Source organism: Salvelinus namaycush, chromosome 38 (genome assembly GCF_016432855.1).
Source record: "Salvelinus namaycush isolate Seneca chromosome 38, SaNama_1.0, whole genome shotgun sequence".
NCBI lineage: Eukaryota > Metazoa > Chordata > Actinopteri > Salmoniformes > Salmonidae > Salvelinus > Salvelinus namaycush.
Genome location: NC_052344.1, coordinates 6169020 through 6182716, shown reverse-complemented (window position 1 = coordinate 6182716; position 13697 = coordinate 6169020). Strand labels below are relative to the sequence as shown.

The following is a 13697-nucleotide window of genomic DNA, read 5'->3' as shown; positions in this document are numbered from 1 at the left end:
GAGAGAGAAATAAAAAGAGAGAAATAAGAGAAAGAGAGAAATAAAAAAGAGAGAAATAAAAAACGAGAGAGAAGAGAGAGAGAAATAAAAAAAGAGAGAGATGAGAGAGAGAGAGAAATAAAAAGAGAGAGAAAGAGAGAGAGAAGAGAGAGAGAGATAGAGAAATAAAAAAAGAGAGAGAAATAAAAAAGAGAGAATAGAGAGAGAGAGAGAAAGAAGACAAAGGTGCATGGCTGAGAATGTCACATGGATCATTAGGAGACACATATTTCCACATTGCGCTCGCATCAATCAACCTTGTTCGACTAATGACGGCGGGAACACACACACTCTTGTGCTCATATACACACACTCCTCTGTTACAACCACTCCACTCTACCATTAATTGCCTTTTGTACCCTAGACAGTAATTGATTTCATTGTTTCTCCATGTTCTAGAAAGCCCAGTCTAGACCAGTCTAGCATAGATCAAATTTTAACAGCATACTCCCACGCCCAAAACCTCATACACACACACACACACAGTCTCCGGGTCAGAGTGAAGTGGAGTATTCTTTAATAATAAGATTGACAGTATTTTAATTGGTTGTCACAATTGAACTGTATCTGCCTGCAGTAGTGAGTGAGCACGGCTGGCTGAAGTGGCGTCTCTGTGTGTAATACCAGAGAATCTATGTCAGGAGCCAGGCTGCTTCTAGAACACAATAATGGCTCTGACTGACAGACACAGGCCAGGGTAATATCCTGCTGGAACAATATGCATCCATCTGACGAGGAGGAGGAGGAGGAGGGGAGATCGACATGATGAAGCCCCGGCCCTGGCAGCCAGTAATATACTCCATTTCACTGTAAAGAGACCCCCTACATCCAACACACAGTGGCTGGTGTTCAACACCTACACACACACTGCCATAGTATCCACACAAACACAACACAAAGATCCATGCATGGCTCCAACACCAACGTAAACACAAACCATGACATCACCCACACTGAAACCGGCAGGGTTCTTAACCCAGACCCGGCCTGACTAACCCAACCAAACTCAGGTCAAACTAAGCCAGACCCAGCCTGACTAACCCAACCAAACTCAGGTCAAACTAAGCCAGACCCAGCCTGACTAACCCAACCAAACTCAAGTCAATCTAAACCAGACCCAGCCTGACTAACTCAACCAAACTCAAGTCAAACTAAACTAGACCCAGCCTGACTAACTCAACCAAACTCAAGTCAAACTAAACTAGACCCAGCCTGACTAACTCAACCAAACTCAAGTCAAACTAAACCAGACCCAGCCTGACTAACTCAACCAAACTCAAGTCAAACTAAACTAGACCCAGCCTGACTAACTCAACCAAACTCAAGTCAAACTAAACCAGACCCAGCCTGACTAACCCAACCAAACTCAAGTCAAACTAAACCATACCCACCAGAAACCAACCCAGACCCGTTCCAGTGTCCTTACCTTGAACAGCCTCAGTATATTGGCAACCATGATGGACACGGAGCTGGCCGCCGCCCCGATCACACCCACGATCTTATCAGGCTTGGCGAAGATGGGCAGGTCGCCGTTGGCACAGCGTACATCCGAGCCGTCCTTCTCGATGAGGGCCTGGACAAAGGTCAGCGACTGCTCCAGGGCGTAGGTGTCTCTGGAGCAGGTGTCCAGGATCCGGGCCCCCAGGGTGATGTTGGGGAGCAGCTCCGTGTCCTTGTTGATCAGGTCGATGGCGAACATCATGGCCTCAAGACGGTGGATCCCTTTCTCCTTCTTTAGTTCCCCGCAGGGCACTCCGCCGCCCCCCCGGGAGTGCACCGGGAACAGGCCGCCCAGGATGATGTCGCCTTCCAGTCGGATGGAGTGGGCGTACTCCTGATTGGGCGCAGTACCGATGGCGGGGTCCGTGATTCGCTGAGGAGAGGCCAGAGGGAGGAACCAGGAACATGAGGCAAGGAAGTGGAAAAGGAAGTGGCGTGTGGCGAGGAAGGAAGGAAGGCGTTGGGATTCCGACAACGCCATGGTAACAGTTGGGTGGCGGTTGTGGGAGGAGTTACTGAGGAGTTACTGTGGAGTTTGTGGCCGGGATCATGGGTGAAAGGGTGTCAGTGCCCCGGGGGAGGAGTTAGCAGGCAGCTCTAAGATGTCCCAGGCCCATGAGGCATGCATGTCCCAGTAGAGGAGAGAGAGGAGAGAGAGAGGCGGCGGTGGCGGCGGTGGCGGTGAGTGCAGCTGCAGCGATTGTAATCCTGAACTCACATCTTCAGCAGACCCTGCAAGATACACACACAGAGAACACGAAGCAGTCAGTGCCTCAGTCATCTAGCACACACAGTCTCTCCCTACCTCCCTCCCTCCCTCCCTCACACACACACACACAGTCTCTCCCTCCCTCCCTCACACACACACACACAGTCTCTCCCTCCCTCCCTCACACACACACACACAAATCACTGTTCATGCTGCAACGCCTGTCTTCCAGATTCAAGAGCAAGAGAGATGAGCATTGGCCACACACACAGTACAGCCCTCTCCCCCTTCACACACACACACACACACACACACACACACACACACACACACACACACACACACACACACACACACACACACACACACACACACACACACACACACACACACACACACACACACACACACACACACACACACACACACACACACATAACCGCCAATCCTATCCCACTGACAAGTCCATCCTATCCGTCAGTGCCAAGCCTGTCAAACACAAAGTGCCAAGCCTGTCAAACACATCAACAAAGGTCCAGAATGCATTATTCACGTGGACAGAGTGAAGGTTACTCAGTGTGTAATCATTCAGTATAAACATCTACTGGTTCTACACCTGTTTGACAGACAGCTGCATGGGAATCAACACCTGGAAGGTGTCACCTCAGCTACCTAATCATTATCATCAGAAACAGTACAGTAATGATGTAGCAAGCCATCCTAGTATGTGAGTCAGTGAGAAGAGGCAAGGCTTTCGTGGAGCAGGTTTGGTTTAACTCTCTTAGTTTTCTTGCTGGTCTCATTCCCGCTTTGAATGTCCTTCACGAATGGAAGTGATGTCATTGCTGGCCAATCAGATTAGGCTACTGGGTGCCCTCTTTACCTCAAAATATAATATCCACTGGCGGCCTGTTTTCTCTGTAGCCCGCTAATAAACTTTCATCATTCATATCATATCATCGCTCAATAATCCTCAGACAAAAGAAAGGCATGAGGGAAAGACCATCCTTGAGACGAAGAGGGCCTTCCTAATAGTGTGTTTGATCTGTTATGGTTTGACCACACGCGCTTCCCCAAAATAGTCAAATGTGTGGATATTCTTCTGAGATAGATAGAAGAGCATATTAATATAACACTAGAATGTGAAAATATCAGAGAAATTCACATTCGTAGCTATAATGTACATACGGCAGTGTTGGCTCAATGAGTCTAGACTTCCCGCTGAGCGCCATGACCACTTTTGCGCGCGTCCGTGTGCGTTCCAAAAGGCACAGATGCCGCGCAGTATGCTTGTGTGGGCTGAACCGGCTGCACAATTCTAGGATGCTGAGATGCTAGGGGACTGCTGCATCATTGCATATAAATATCCTAATGTATATTCGGACATCGTGGCAATATTTCTCCCTCCCTCCCCGTCTATGTACCCATATTTCACCTTTCCACACAAACAGCACTTTCAGATACACTGAGTGTACTATAAAATTAAGAAGCCCACCCACCCCACCCCACCACCACCTTTTACCCTCAGAACAGCCTCAATTCATCGGGGCATGGACTCTACAAGATGTTGAAAGTGTTCTACAGGGATGCTGGCCCATGTTGACTCCAATGCTTCCCACAGTTGTGTCAAGTTGGCTGGATGTCCTTTGGGTGGTGGGCCATTCTTGATACACACAGGAAACTGTTGAACATGAAAAACCCAGCAGCATTGCGGTTCTTAACACAAACTGGTGCGCCTGGCACCTACTGCCATACCCCGTTCAAAGGCATTTAAATATTTTGTCTTGCCCATTCACCCTCTGAATGGCACACATACAGAATCCATGTCTCAATTGTCTCAAGGCCTAAAAATCCTTCGTTAACCTGTCTCCTCCCCTTCATCTACACTGATGGAAGTGGATTTAACAAGTGACATCAATAAGGGATCCTAGCTTTCACCTCGATTCACTTGGTCAGTCCGTCATGGAAAGAGCAGGTACTCATAATATTTTGTACAGCGTATAGTCCCTATGGTTGCTAATTATACACCTATGAAATAAATGAATAATTTACCTTGAAAGGATAACGTTACTATAGCACTTTACCAAGCACTTTAACTAATGCAATTGGGTGAGGCACACGCATTTTAATATAAAACAGTGCACCTTTATGCTTTGGTTATATTCCTAATTGGCTATTCAGGCTGTATTCATGCATACACTGTAAACCCCAATGTGCTGTCATTACTCAAAACTTTTGAGGAAATCCGTTGCACTTAATATACATGAGTACAGTTACTTAAAGTGATTCTGTAGTCTTTACTCAAAAACTCTAGTCACTGTGAGTCGTATGAGCTTGAACACTTTGAGTAACGCCCCCACTAAGCCACGCATCCCAATATAGTTTCCCAGTGTGCCTTGCCTTTTCCAGTGAATTGTAGAGTTACCACCCATGACTATATTTGTTAGTGACAGAGACATGGTTGTTGAATTGATTCTGGTTGAAGTATTTCCAGGATTCTTCCAACAGCAAATTCTGGAAAACCTGGAATATTTACAAGAACTTTGTGTCCCTAATTTAAAGTCACATTATGCTGGCTTGCAAAGTGATGTGTAATTCCTATTGGAATCCAGACAGAATTAGGACATCTAACAGTTGGAATTCACATTCACCTACAATCTGCATTCACAATGACTGCGAGATTTTGGGGAAATTATGAGGACTGAATTGAAACTGGAGCAATAATTTCAGTAAGGGGTTGCAAAAATCCAAATAAAGTGTAACGACCCTGGGTTTATAAGCGCGGAAATCGACTCTGCCGCTTGAGCATGCTTTTGCGGCACAGTCGATAGCGCGCCGGACCTCGGGCTAGAAGGTCGAGGGTTCGAGACCTGCTCCCTGCCTGTTTCATTACATTGGTGTCAGAAGTGGGATCGGACCTCGCATCCACGACAGTGCGTGTGCTTGGCCGGTGAGCGCGTTCCTGTAAAACGTAAAGTCGCAAGCTAGCGCGAGGACGCGCTCTTTGAAAGGAGGGAGTAGAAAGCATGCTCAAGCGGCAGAGTCGATTTCCGCGCTTATATTAGATTAGTTCAGAAAAAAAATGTTATTTATCTTTGTGTTGCATAAGATTTATCAATCCTTCCCTCAATGTACATGCAAAAACACAGATATTAAAAACAATTCCACAAAAAAATGACCTGCAGTAGAGCATGCTGGTGTAACGAATGTGAAATGGCTAGCTAGTTAGCGGGTACGCGCTAATAGCATTTCAATCGGTTACGTCACTTGCTCTGAGACCTGAAGTAGGGTTTCCCCTTGCTCTGCAAGGGACGCGGCCTTTGTGGCGTGATGGGTAACGATGCTTCGTGGGCGACCGTTGTTGATGTGTGCAGAGGGTCCCTGGTTCGCGCCCGTGTCAAGGCGTTACACTGGGAAAAAAGTTAATTTGCTATTTTTTATAATAGCTTTTAAAAAATAAAGTTGATGTGAATTCTCATTTAGTTTTGAGTCAGTACCACAAACATTTTAAGTAATGATGACTTTTCATTGACTTTGAGTTCAATTTACAATAAGTTTTTGAGTTCATAATGCCTTGGGTTTTACAGTGCAAGAATGGATCTTTCAACGTATTGTTTTCTTTTACACAATTGTATTTCACTTCTGCAATAAAACCTTATCACAAGCATTTCGCTACACCCGCAATAACATCTGCTAATCACGTGTATTTGGCCAATAAAATTTGATTTGATTTGATTCCTATTCGGGTTGGAACTTTTGACTCACTAATAAGAGATAATTGACAGAATGGTAGACATTCCAGCAGTGTTATCATTATTGTTGGCAGTAAGAAGAAGGGAGAATTACCCTGCGAGGCAGAGGCTGGCCCATTTAACTTTTTAATTTACACCAATCGCTAGGTGTCAGGCTGCACCATCCGGTCTACCGGTCATTCTATTAGGTTTCCTCGTGTACAGAGACGTTCTCTGGGGAGCGCACTGCTCTTTCCACAAAGTGATAGCTTTTCTCTCTTTTTCGCCTCTCTCTCTCTCTCTCACTCTCTCTCTCTCTCTCTCCCTCCCTCTGCTATTTTATCCCCCTCCCTCTGCTCGTTTCTCTCTCCCATCTCCCCGCCCGTTCCTCTCCCTCCTCCTCCTCCTCCGTTTCCCCCTCTCACCGCACCCGTTGAATATGACATTTGTTTTTTTTGCATTCAGATCACAGGCAGGTAAAGACACCAACCAACGGCAACGAATCAAACACATCCCAAATCCCTCCAACGGTTCCCCCCTAAATTGAATTGTGATCCTCACAATTCCCTTGACCCGTTCTTGTAGATGAGAGAAGCAACGGAACTCCTCACAGAAGACGTGGTGGAAGTGGTGCGTTAGTTTGATTGCGTGGGTTTGTTGCGGGGATCGATAGGGATCAATGTGGGATACACCACCACCACCCTCTGATACATACGACTGATTAAAGCAGTGTCATGAAGCAGGGAGCTGCGGTATACAAATCGTGTTTGTGCTCCAAAGAGAAATAACGACCTAATGACGTCTTCATGGTAGGCTACATATAATTAGATAAAAACATTATCAAGCCGTAATGTTTTTAATTCAAGTTCAATATAACATTTGGTGTCTATAGATTGAGACAGCATCCTTCATGTGTGTGAAATAATGCGTCCCTTTTCAGTGAGCTCTGAAAATCACACTATTGATATCCCAATTATTTTTTATCTAATTTTCCCATATTAATTATAATGAATTATATCACAAAATAAGACGTTTGTGCTACGGATAAGATCAGGTGTATGGATCATTCCTAAATTGCATCAGAGGGGATGCTGTTTCTTGGCGCGCGGAACGGAGCAGAGAGCGCATTCCTTTGGGTCAATATCGGAACTTCATTGCGGAGCTCAGCAGTGTCCTTTCCCAAACCTGAACCCTTCTCATTTAGCTACAGGTCACGACTCTGATTAACGATACCGTGGACTGTCAACATCAACTATGCATGTCGATAATGAAAGAATAAATAGTTATTTAAGGGATGATTTGCAGAACCATCGAGGGTAATTAATTTAACAATGAGGGAGAGAAAAAAAGACAGATCGACGAAGAGCGATTGATTCTTCAGATAGAGGGAGTGAGAGGGAGGAGAAATTATGTTTGATGGGACCTTCTCAGACATACGAAAACTATTGAACTAAATATGTAATTTTCAAAAATGCCTACCTGCTTTTCCGTGACTTGATTGAGTGATCCTCGCTCCTTCGCATCCCACTCATAGATGCACGCGCCTCGGGTTTTCGGTGCTGAAAGGGACAGCGCATGCAGCCGTCCAGCCAAGCAGCCAGCGCGCGTCTCCGCCAAATGAATCACAAAAAAAACACCCACCCAACAGCGATTGGTCTCCCAACTCTCTCTTTTTCTCTCTCACTCTCTCTCCGCATATCCCCTTCTCTCTTTATCAGCACCGACACCTTTTATATGTAGCATAAATGACACAGAAACTGTTTGGAATGCAACATTTAAGCAGTCATATTCTGATGCATCTGCCCAGACAGTTCCATTAAATTGATCCGTTATGATTGAGATCAATGTCTTAAAACAAGACGACAACAATAGGCCTACATCTACTTTAAGCATAATAGCCAACAAAAAATGCAAGCATTGATTCCTCTCTGAAGCTCACACCAACATACATGTGTTGCTGCATATAGATAGGTTATTTCTTATCAATAGGCATATTGGTTGCAATGATCAATCTATAACTTGACTTGTGCAGATATATTGCAGATAAGCCGATGCAATATATTGGTGATTAACAACCAAAATTAATACGGACGGGGGTACGATCAAATGTCAGACAACTGATTCATCAAGAAAAAAGGCTTTCCCGTTCAATGACGGTGGTGTGCGAGACGTGATAAAATGGTGTCATGACTTTAGGAGCGAGCGCCTCACTAGACAGAGCACTACCGCCATCTAGAGTAACGTAGCCTACAGTAGGTCTATAAGCGAAACACCGGTCATGTCAATTTATGGAAACTATTGATTTTGGCTCTTCTGTTAAAAAAAACAAAGCCTACTTGTTCAGGGATAGACTATCAATCCGCAAAAACACTTCAAATCCACCAATAATAGGCCGACTTAAATCCGAGCCTCAAGATCCACAGTAGCCTAGCTCAGTGGTTCTTAATAAAATAGGGTTCGGGGACGCCTGTGGGTCAGGGGAGGTACTGCAAGGGATCCGCGGACTGATCGCAAAATACTGTATAACATACACACCGCCTGTCTGGCTGCTTTGTATAGTAAGCCATGGCCACGTGACTCACTATCTGTACGAGCGAACCATTTTCCTGATCGGGGTGATGTACCTAATAAACTAAAAGGCTAAATAAAAGCCTTTAAATTCCTTCGTCAAATCCACTTCAATCATTGTAGATGAATTTATTTTTTATTTTTCCGTTATTTTACCAGGTAAGTTGACTGAGAACACGTTCTCATTTACAGCAACGACCTGAGGAATAGTTACAGGGGAGAGGAGGGGGATGAATGAGCCAATTGTAAACTGAAGAGGAGGAGGAGACAGGTTAAAAAGTGACATCAATAAGGGATCATAGCTTTCACCTGGATTCACCAAGTCAGTCTATGTCATGGAAAAAAGCAGGTGTTCCTAATTTCTTGTACACTCAGTGTGTATAAAACGTTCACGTTTAAATTTTTTATGAATATGACTAGAAACAACAAGTTGAATGAATTTTGGGCAAGGAATCAAAAGGAACATTTTTTGAGGGCGCAACACAACGTAATGTAATATTATTCAACCAAATTAAATCTTTACCCTTAGATGCATGCACAGCATCGGCCTGGTTCACACAGATATTGGTAGCCACATTAAACAGAGGCTGCTGGGAGGAGCTATAGGAGGACGGGTCACTGTAATGGCTGGAATGGAAACAACATGTTTGACTCCAATGAGCCCATCCTCCTATAGCTCTTCCCACCAGTCTCCTCTGACACCAATGATCAACTCAATTTGTGTATTACCTAAGAATGTTGTTTTGAACATAAATGCACTGTACTTTATGCTGTACACTGCAAAATGCTCTCTGCCCCATGGACAAATGTGTAGAATTGCTAGAAATGAGCGTTGAATGGCAAAAATGTCTCTCTGATGCCAAGTGGGGAGGCCTTCAAAATGTTTCTTTCTTTCCTCAGGGCTCTAGACTTGAATAATCTGGCCATACACTGCAGAAGTCATAGTAAAACTGCTTGTATGCTATTTTTATTGCACTCTAAAGCAGGGGTTGGAACCACAATTATTTTCCTATCGTTCCAGAAACTGCGTGATGCCATCGCGTCAGCATGGACAACAACCCTGTGGAACATTTCCGACTTGTAGAGTCCATTCCCCTGAGAATTCAGGCTGTTCTGGAGGCAAAGGTGTACTAAATGAGTGTACCTAATAAACTGAGTGAAAACTGACTAAAGGACATACTGTATCACAGCATACTAGGTCTACAGGTCGTGGATGTACCTAAACGTTTTGGGGGGAGAATGACTGTGAAAAGGTCCGTTCTGGTGACTTTTTAAAAGGACATTCAACTCCAAAATGAATGAAAATAAAATAATTTTCCCCTCCAGAAATTAGCCCAATAACATATTGGTCCATATCATCAGGGAGGTGTGCTATTCAGCAAGAAGCATGATCACCTGCTGTAGGCCAGCTGATACAGCATCGTTTCTGTAAATAACCATGCTTGTCACTTATGAACATTATGAACATCTTGGCCATGTTCTGTTATAATCTCCACCCGGCACAGCCAGAAGAGGTCTGGCCACCCCTCATAGCCTGGTTCCTCTCTAGGTTTCTTCCTAGGTTTTGGCCTTTCTAGGGAGTTTTTCCTAGCCACCGTGCTTCTACACCTGCATTGCTTGCTGTTTGGGGTTTTAGGCTGGGTTTCTGTACAAAACTTCGAGATATTAGCTGATGTACAAAGGGCTATATAAAATAAACTTGATTTGATTTGATTTGATAGTCTGATGGTTTCCAATCTACATTTACCCCAATGGGCTAATCATCAGCTATATCACAAACTCTAAACATTAGGCTATCTTGTTGCTAGCAACATATTGATGACTGGATATGATGTAGGCCTACCTGTTGCACCTGACCCATTTTGCCCTGGTCTCCACTATGCCTCCATGCAATAGGGGATCCTTGGTATGTCCCTACCCTAAACCCTAACCCCTACCCTTACCTAACGCTAACCCTAAACCTTAACCCCTACCTAACGCTAACCCTAAACCCTACCCTTACCTAACGCTAACCCTAAACCCTACCCTTACCTAACGCTAAACCCTACCCTTACCTAACGCTAACCCTGAACCCTAACCCCTACCTAACGCTAACCCTAAACCCTACCTAACGCTAACCCTAAACCCTAACCCCTACCTAACGCTAACCCTAAACCCTACCCTTACCTAACGCTAACGCTAACCCTAACCCCTACTCTTACCTAACGCTAACCCCTACCTAACGCTAACCCTAAAGCCTACCCTTACCTAACACTGAACCCCACCCTTACCTAACACGAACCCTAAACCCTACCCTTACCTAACGCTAACCCTAACCCCTACCTAACGCTAACCCTAAACCCTACCCTTACCTAACGCTAACCCTAAACTCTAACCCCTACCCTTACCTAACGCTAACCTTAAACCCCACCCTTACCTAAAGCTAACCCTAAACTCTAACCCCTACCCTTACCTAACGCTAATCCTAAACCCCTACCCTTACCTAACGCTAACCTTAAACCCTTACCTAACGCTAACACTAACCCTAAACTCTAACCCCTACCCTTACCTAACGCTAACGCTAACCCTAAACTCTAACCCCTACCCTTACCTAACGCTAACCCTAACCCCTACCTAACGCTAACCCTAAATCCTACCCTTACCTAACGCTAACCCTAACCCTACCTAACACGAACCCTAACGCTAACCCCTAACCTTACCTAACGCTAACCCCTACCCAAAGCTAACCCCTAACCTTACCTAACGCTAACCCCTACCCTACCCTTACCTAACACTAACCCTAACCTGAAGCTAACCCCTACCCATACCTAATGTTAACCCTACCCTAACCTAACGCTAACCCTAAACCCTAACCTAACGCTAACCCCTACCCTTACCGAACACTAACCCTAAACCTTAATACCCAAAGCTAACCCTAAACCCTAACCCCTACCCTTACCTAAGGCTAGCCCTAAACCATAACCCATACACTTACCTAATGTTAACTCTAAACCATAACCCATACATGTACCTAACCCTAACCCTTAACTCCTACCCATACCTAATGCTAACCCTAAACCATAACCCATACACTTACCTAACCCTGACCCTTAACTCCTACCCATACCTAACGCTAACCCTAAACCATAACCCATACACTTACCTAACCCTTAACTCCTACCCTTACCTAATGCTAACCCTAAACCATAACCCATACACTTACTTAACCCTAACCCTTAACTCCTACCCATACTTAACCCTAAACCCAAATCCCTACCCTTACCTAATGCTAACCCTAACCTAAAGCTAACCCCTAACCTTACCTAACGCTAACCCTAAGTCTTAACCCCTACCCTACCCTTACCTAACACTAACCCTAACCTAAAGCTAACCCCTACCCTTACCTAATGTTAACCCTAAACCCTACCCTACACTTACCTAACGCTAACCCTAAGTCTTAACTCCCTACCCTACCCTTACACTAACCCTAACCTAAAGCTAACCCCTACCCTTACCTAACGCTAACCCTTACCCTTACCTAATGTTAACCCTTACCCTTACCTAATGTTAACCCTAAACCCTAACCTACCCTTACCTAACGCTAACCCTAAACCCTACCCTTACCTAACGCTAACCCTAAACCCTACCTCTACCTAACGCTAACCCTAACATTACGCTAACCCTAACCCAATGCTAACCCTAACCCAACGCTAACCCTAAACCCTACCCTTACCTACCGCTAACCCCTACCCTTACCTAATGCTAACCCCTACCCTTACCTAACGCTAACCCTAACTCCTACCCTTACCTAACACTAACCCTAATCCCTACCTTTAGCTAACGCTAACCCTAAACCCTACCCTTACCACCGCTAACCCCTACCCTTACCTAATGCTAACCCTAACCCCTACCCAACACTAACCATAACACTAACACAATGCTAACCCTAACCCCTACCCTTTACCTAACGCTAACCCTCACCCCTAACCTTACCTAACGCTAACCCCTACCTAACGCTAACGCTAACCCAACGCTAACCCTAACCCATATACAGTGCATTCAGAAAATATTCAGACCTCTTGACTTATTCCACATTTTGTTATGTTAGACTTATGACAAAATGTATGATTTTTTTCCCTCATCAATCTACACACGACAAAGCCACAAAGCCCTACCCATGACAAAGCAAAAACAGTTTTTTAGAAATGTTAGCAAATTTGTTAAAAATAAAACGTATATATTACATTTACATAAGTATTCAGACCTTTTACTCATAACCTGCTACATTAGTTCTCCTAACCTGCTGTGTTAGTTCTCCTAACCTGCTACATTAGTTCTCCTAACCTACGTTAAGTCCATAGCTGAACTCCATCTAGCCACAATCGTAGAAGCCACCAATTCCAGAGACAGTAGGCTATCACCACCAGGGGTTAAATTGGTTCAGGTTCTGCCAGGACCTATGTTCCAAATGAGAGCCAGGCGGAGCTGAGACACAGTACCTTTGGTTCTGGGAATTTTTTATTAGTATTTATTACTTTTTATTTATTATCTATGTCATTTTCCTCAGCCAGCGACACGAGTAAGCAACAGCAAAATCATACAACTCCATATTAGAATAGTTTTCTATTCAATTGGTCAGCTTTTCGTATTCTATGTGAGAAAATGATATTCCCCTCGAGGTGCTTTCATATTGCAGGTGGCGCACAGGGAGAGAAACATGCATTCCCAGTCATTGTAGCCTTCAACATTCTTAATACAGTCGTGGAAAAACACCTTTGAGAATTAGGTCAAGGTTAGGAAAAGGGTTAGGCTTAGCTAAAATTCTACACTTGTCCCTGACGCGACAACTAGATGGAGCTGTGCTAGCCACAACCGTAGAAGCCATCAATTCTGAAAAACCATCAGTATCGTAACACCGGCATAATGAATTAATGAGGTGTGTGTGTGTGTGTAAGCCCCATGACAAGCAACGCTGCATAATATGGCCTGGGTTTGAGACGGGGGGGGCCTATAACTAGCTCAGATGGAATAACCATGAGCTGAATAGTTCATTCACAGCTTTCCTGACAAATGTTGAAGGTTTGATTATCTCAATTGATTCTAGCTGAAATACTGGAGGAAATGTCCATTTCACAACTACAAAATAAAAACACAAGAACACATTTTCCTTT

The 13697-nt window shown here is 44.5% G+C and overlaps 1 protein-coding gene across 1 annotated transcript in view; it reads right to left on the bottom strand.

The window, feature by feature from the left end:
- Positions 1–1873, bottom strand: part of LOC120032326 (metabotropic glutamate receptor 8-like) — a 253034-nt gene extending 251161 nt beyond the window's left edge. The window contains exon 1 of the mRNA XM_038978369.1: positions 1466–1873. Coding sequence (XP_038834297.1) covers positions 1466–1741 — 276 coding nt within the window. The 5' untranslated portion in view covers positions 1742–1873. The remainder of the gene's footprint in view (positions 1–1465) is intronic.
- Between the last annotated feature and the right edge of the window lie 11824 nt (positions 1874–13697).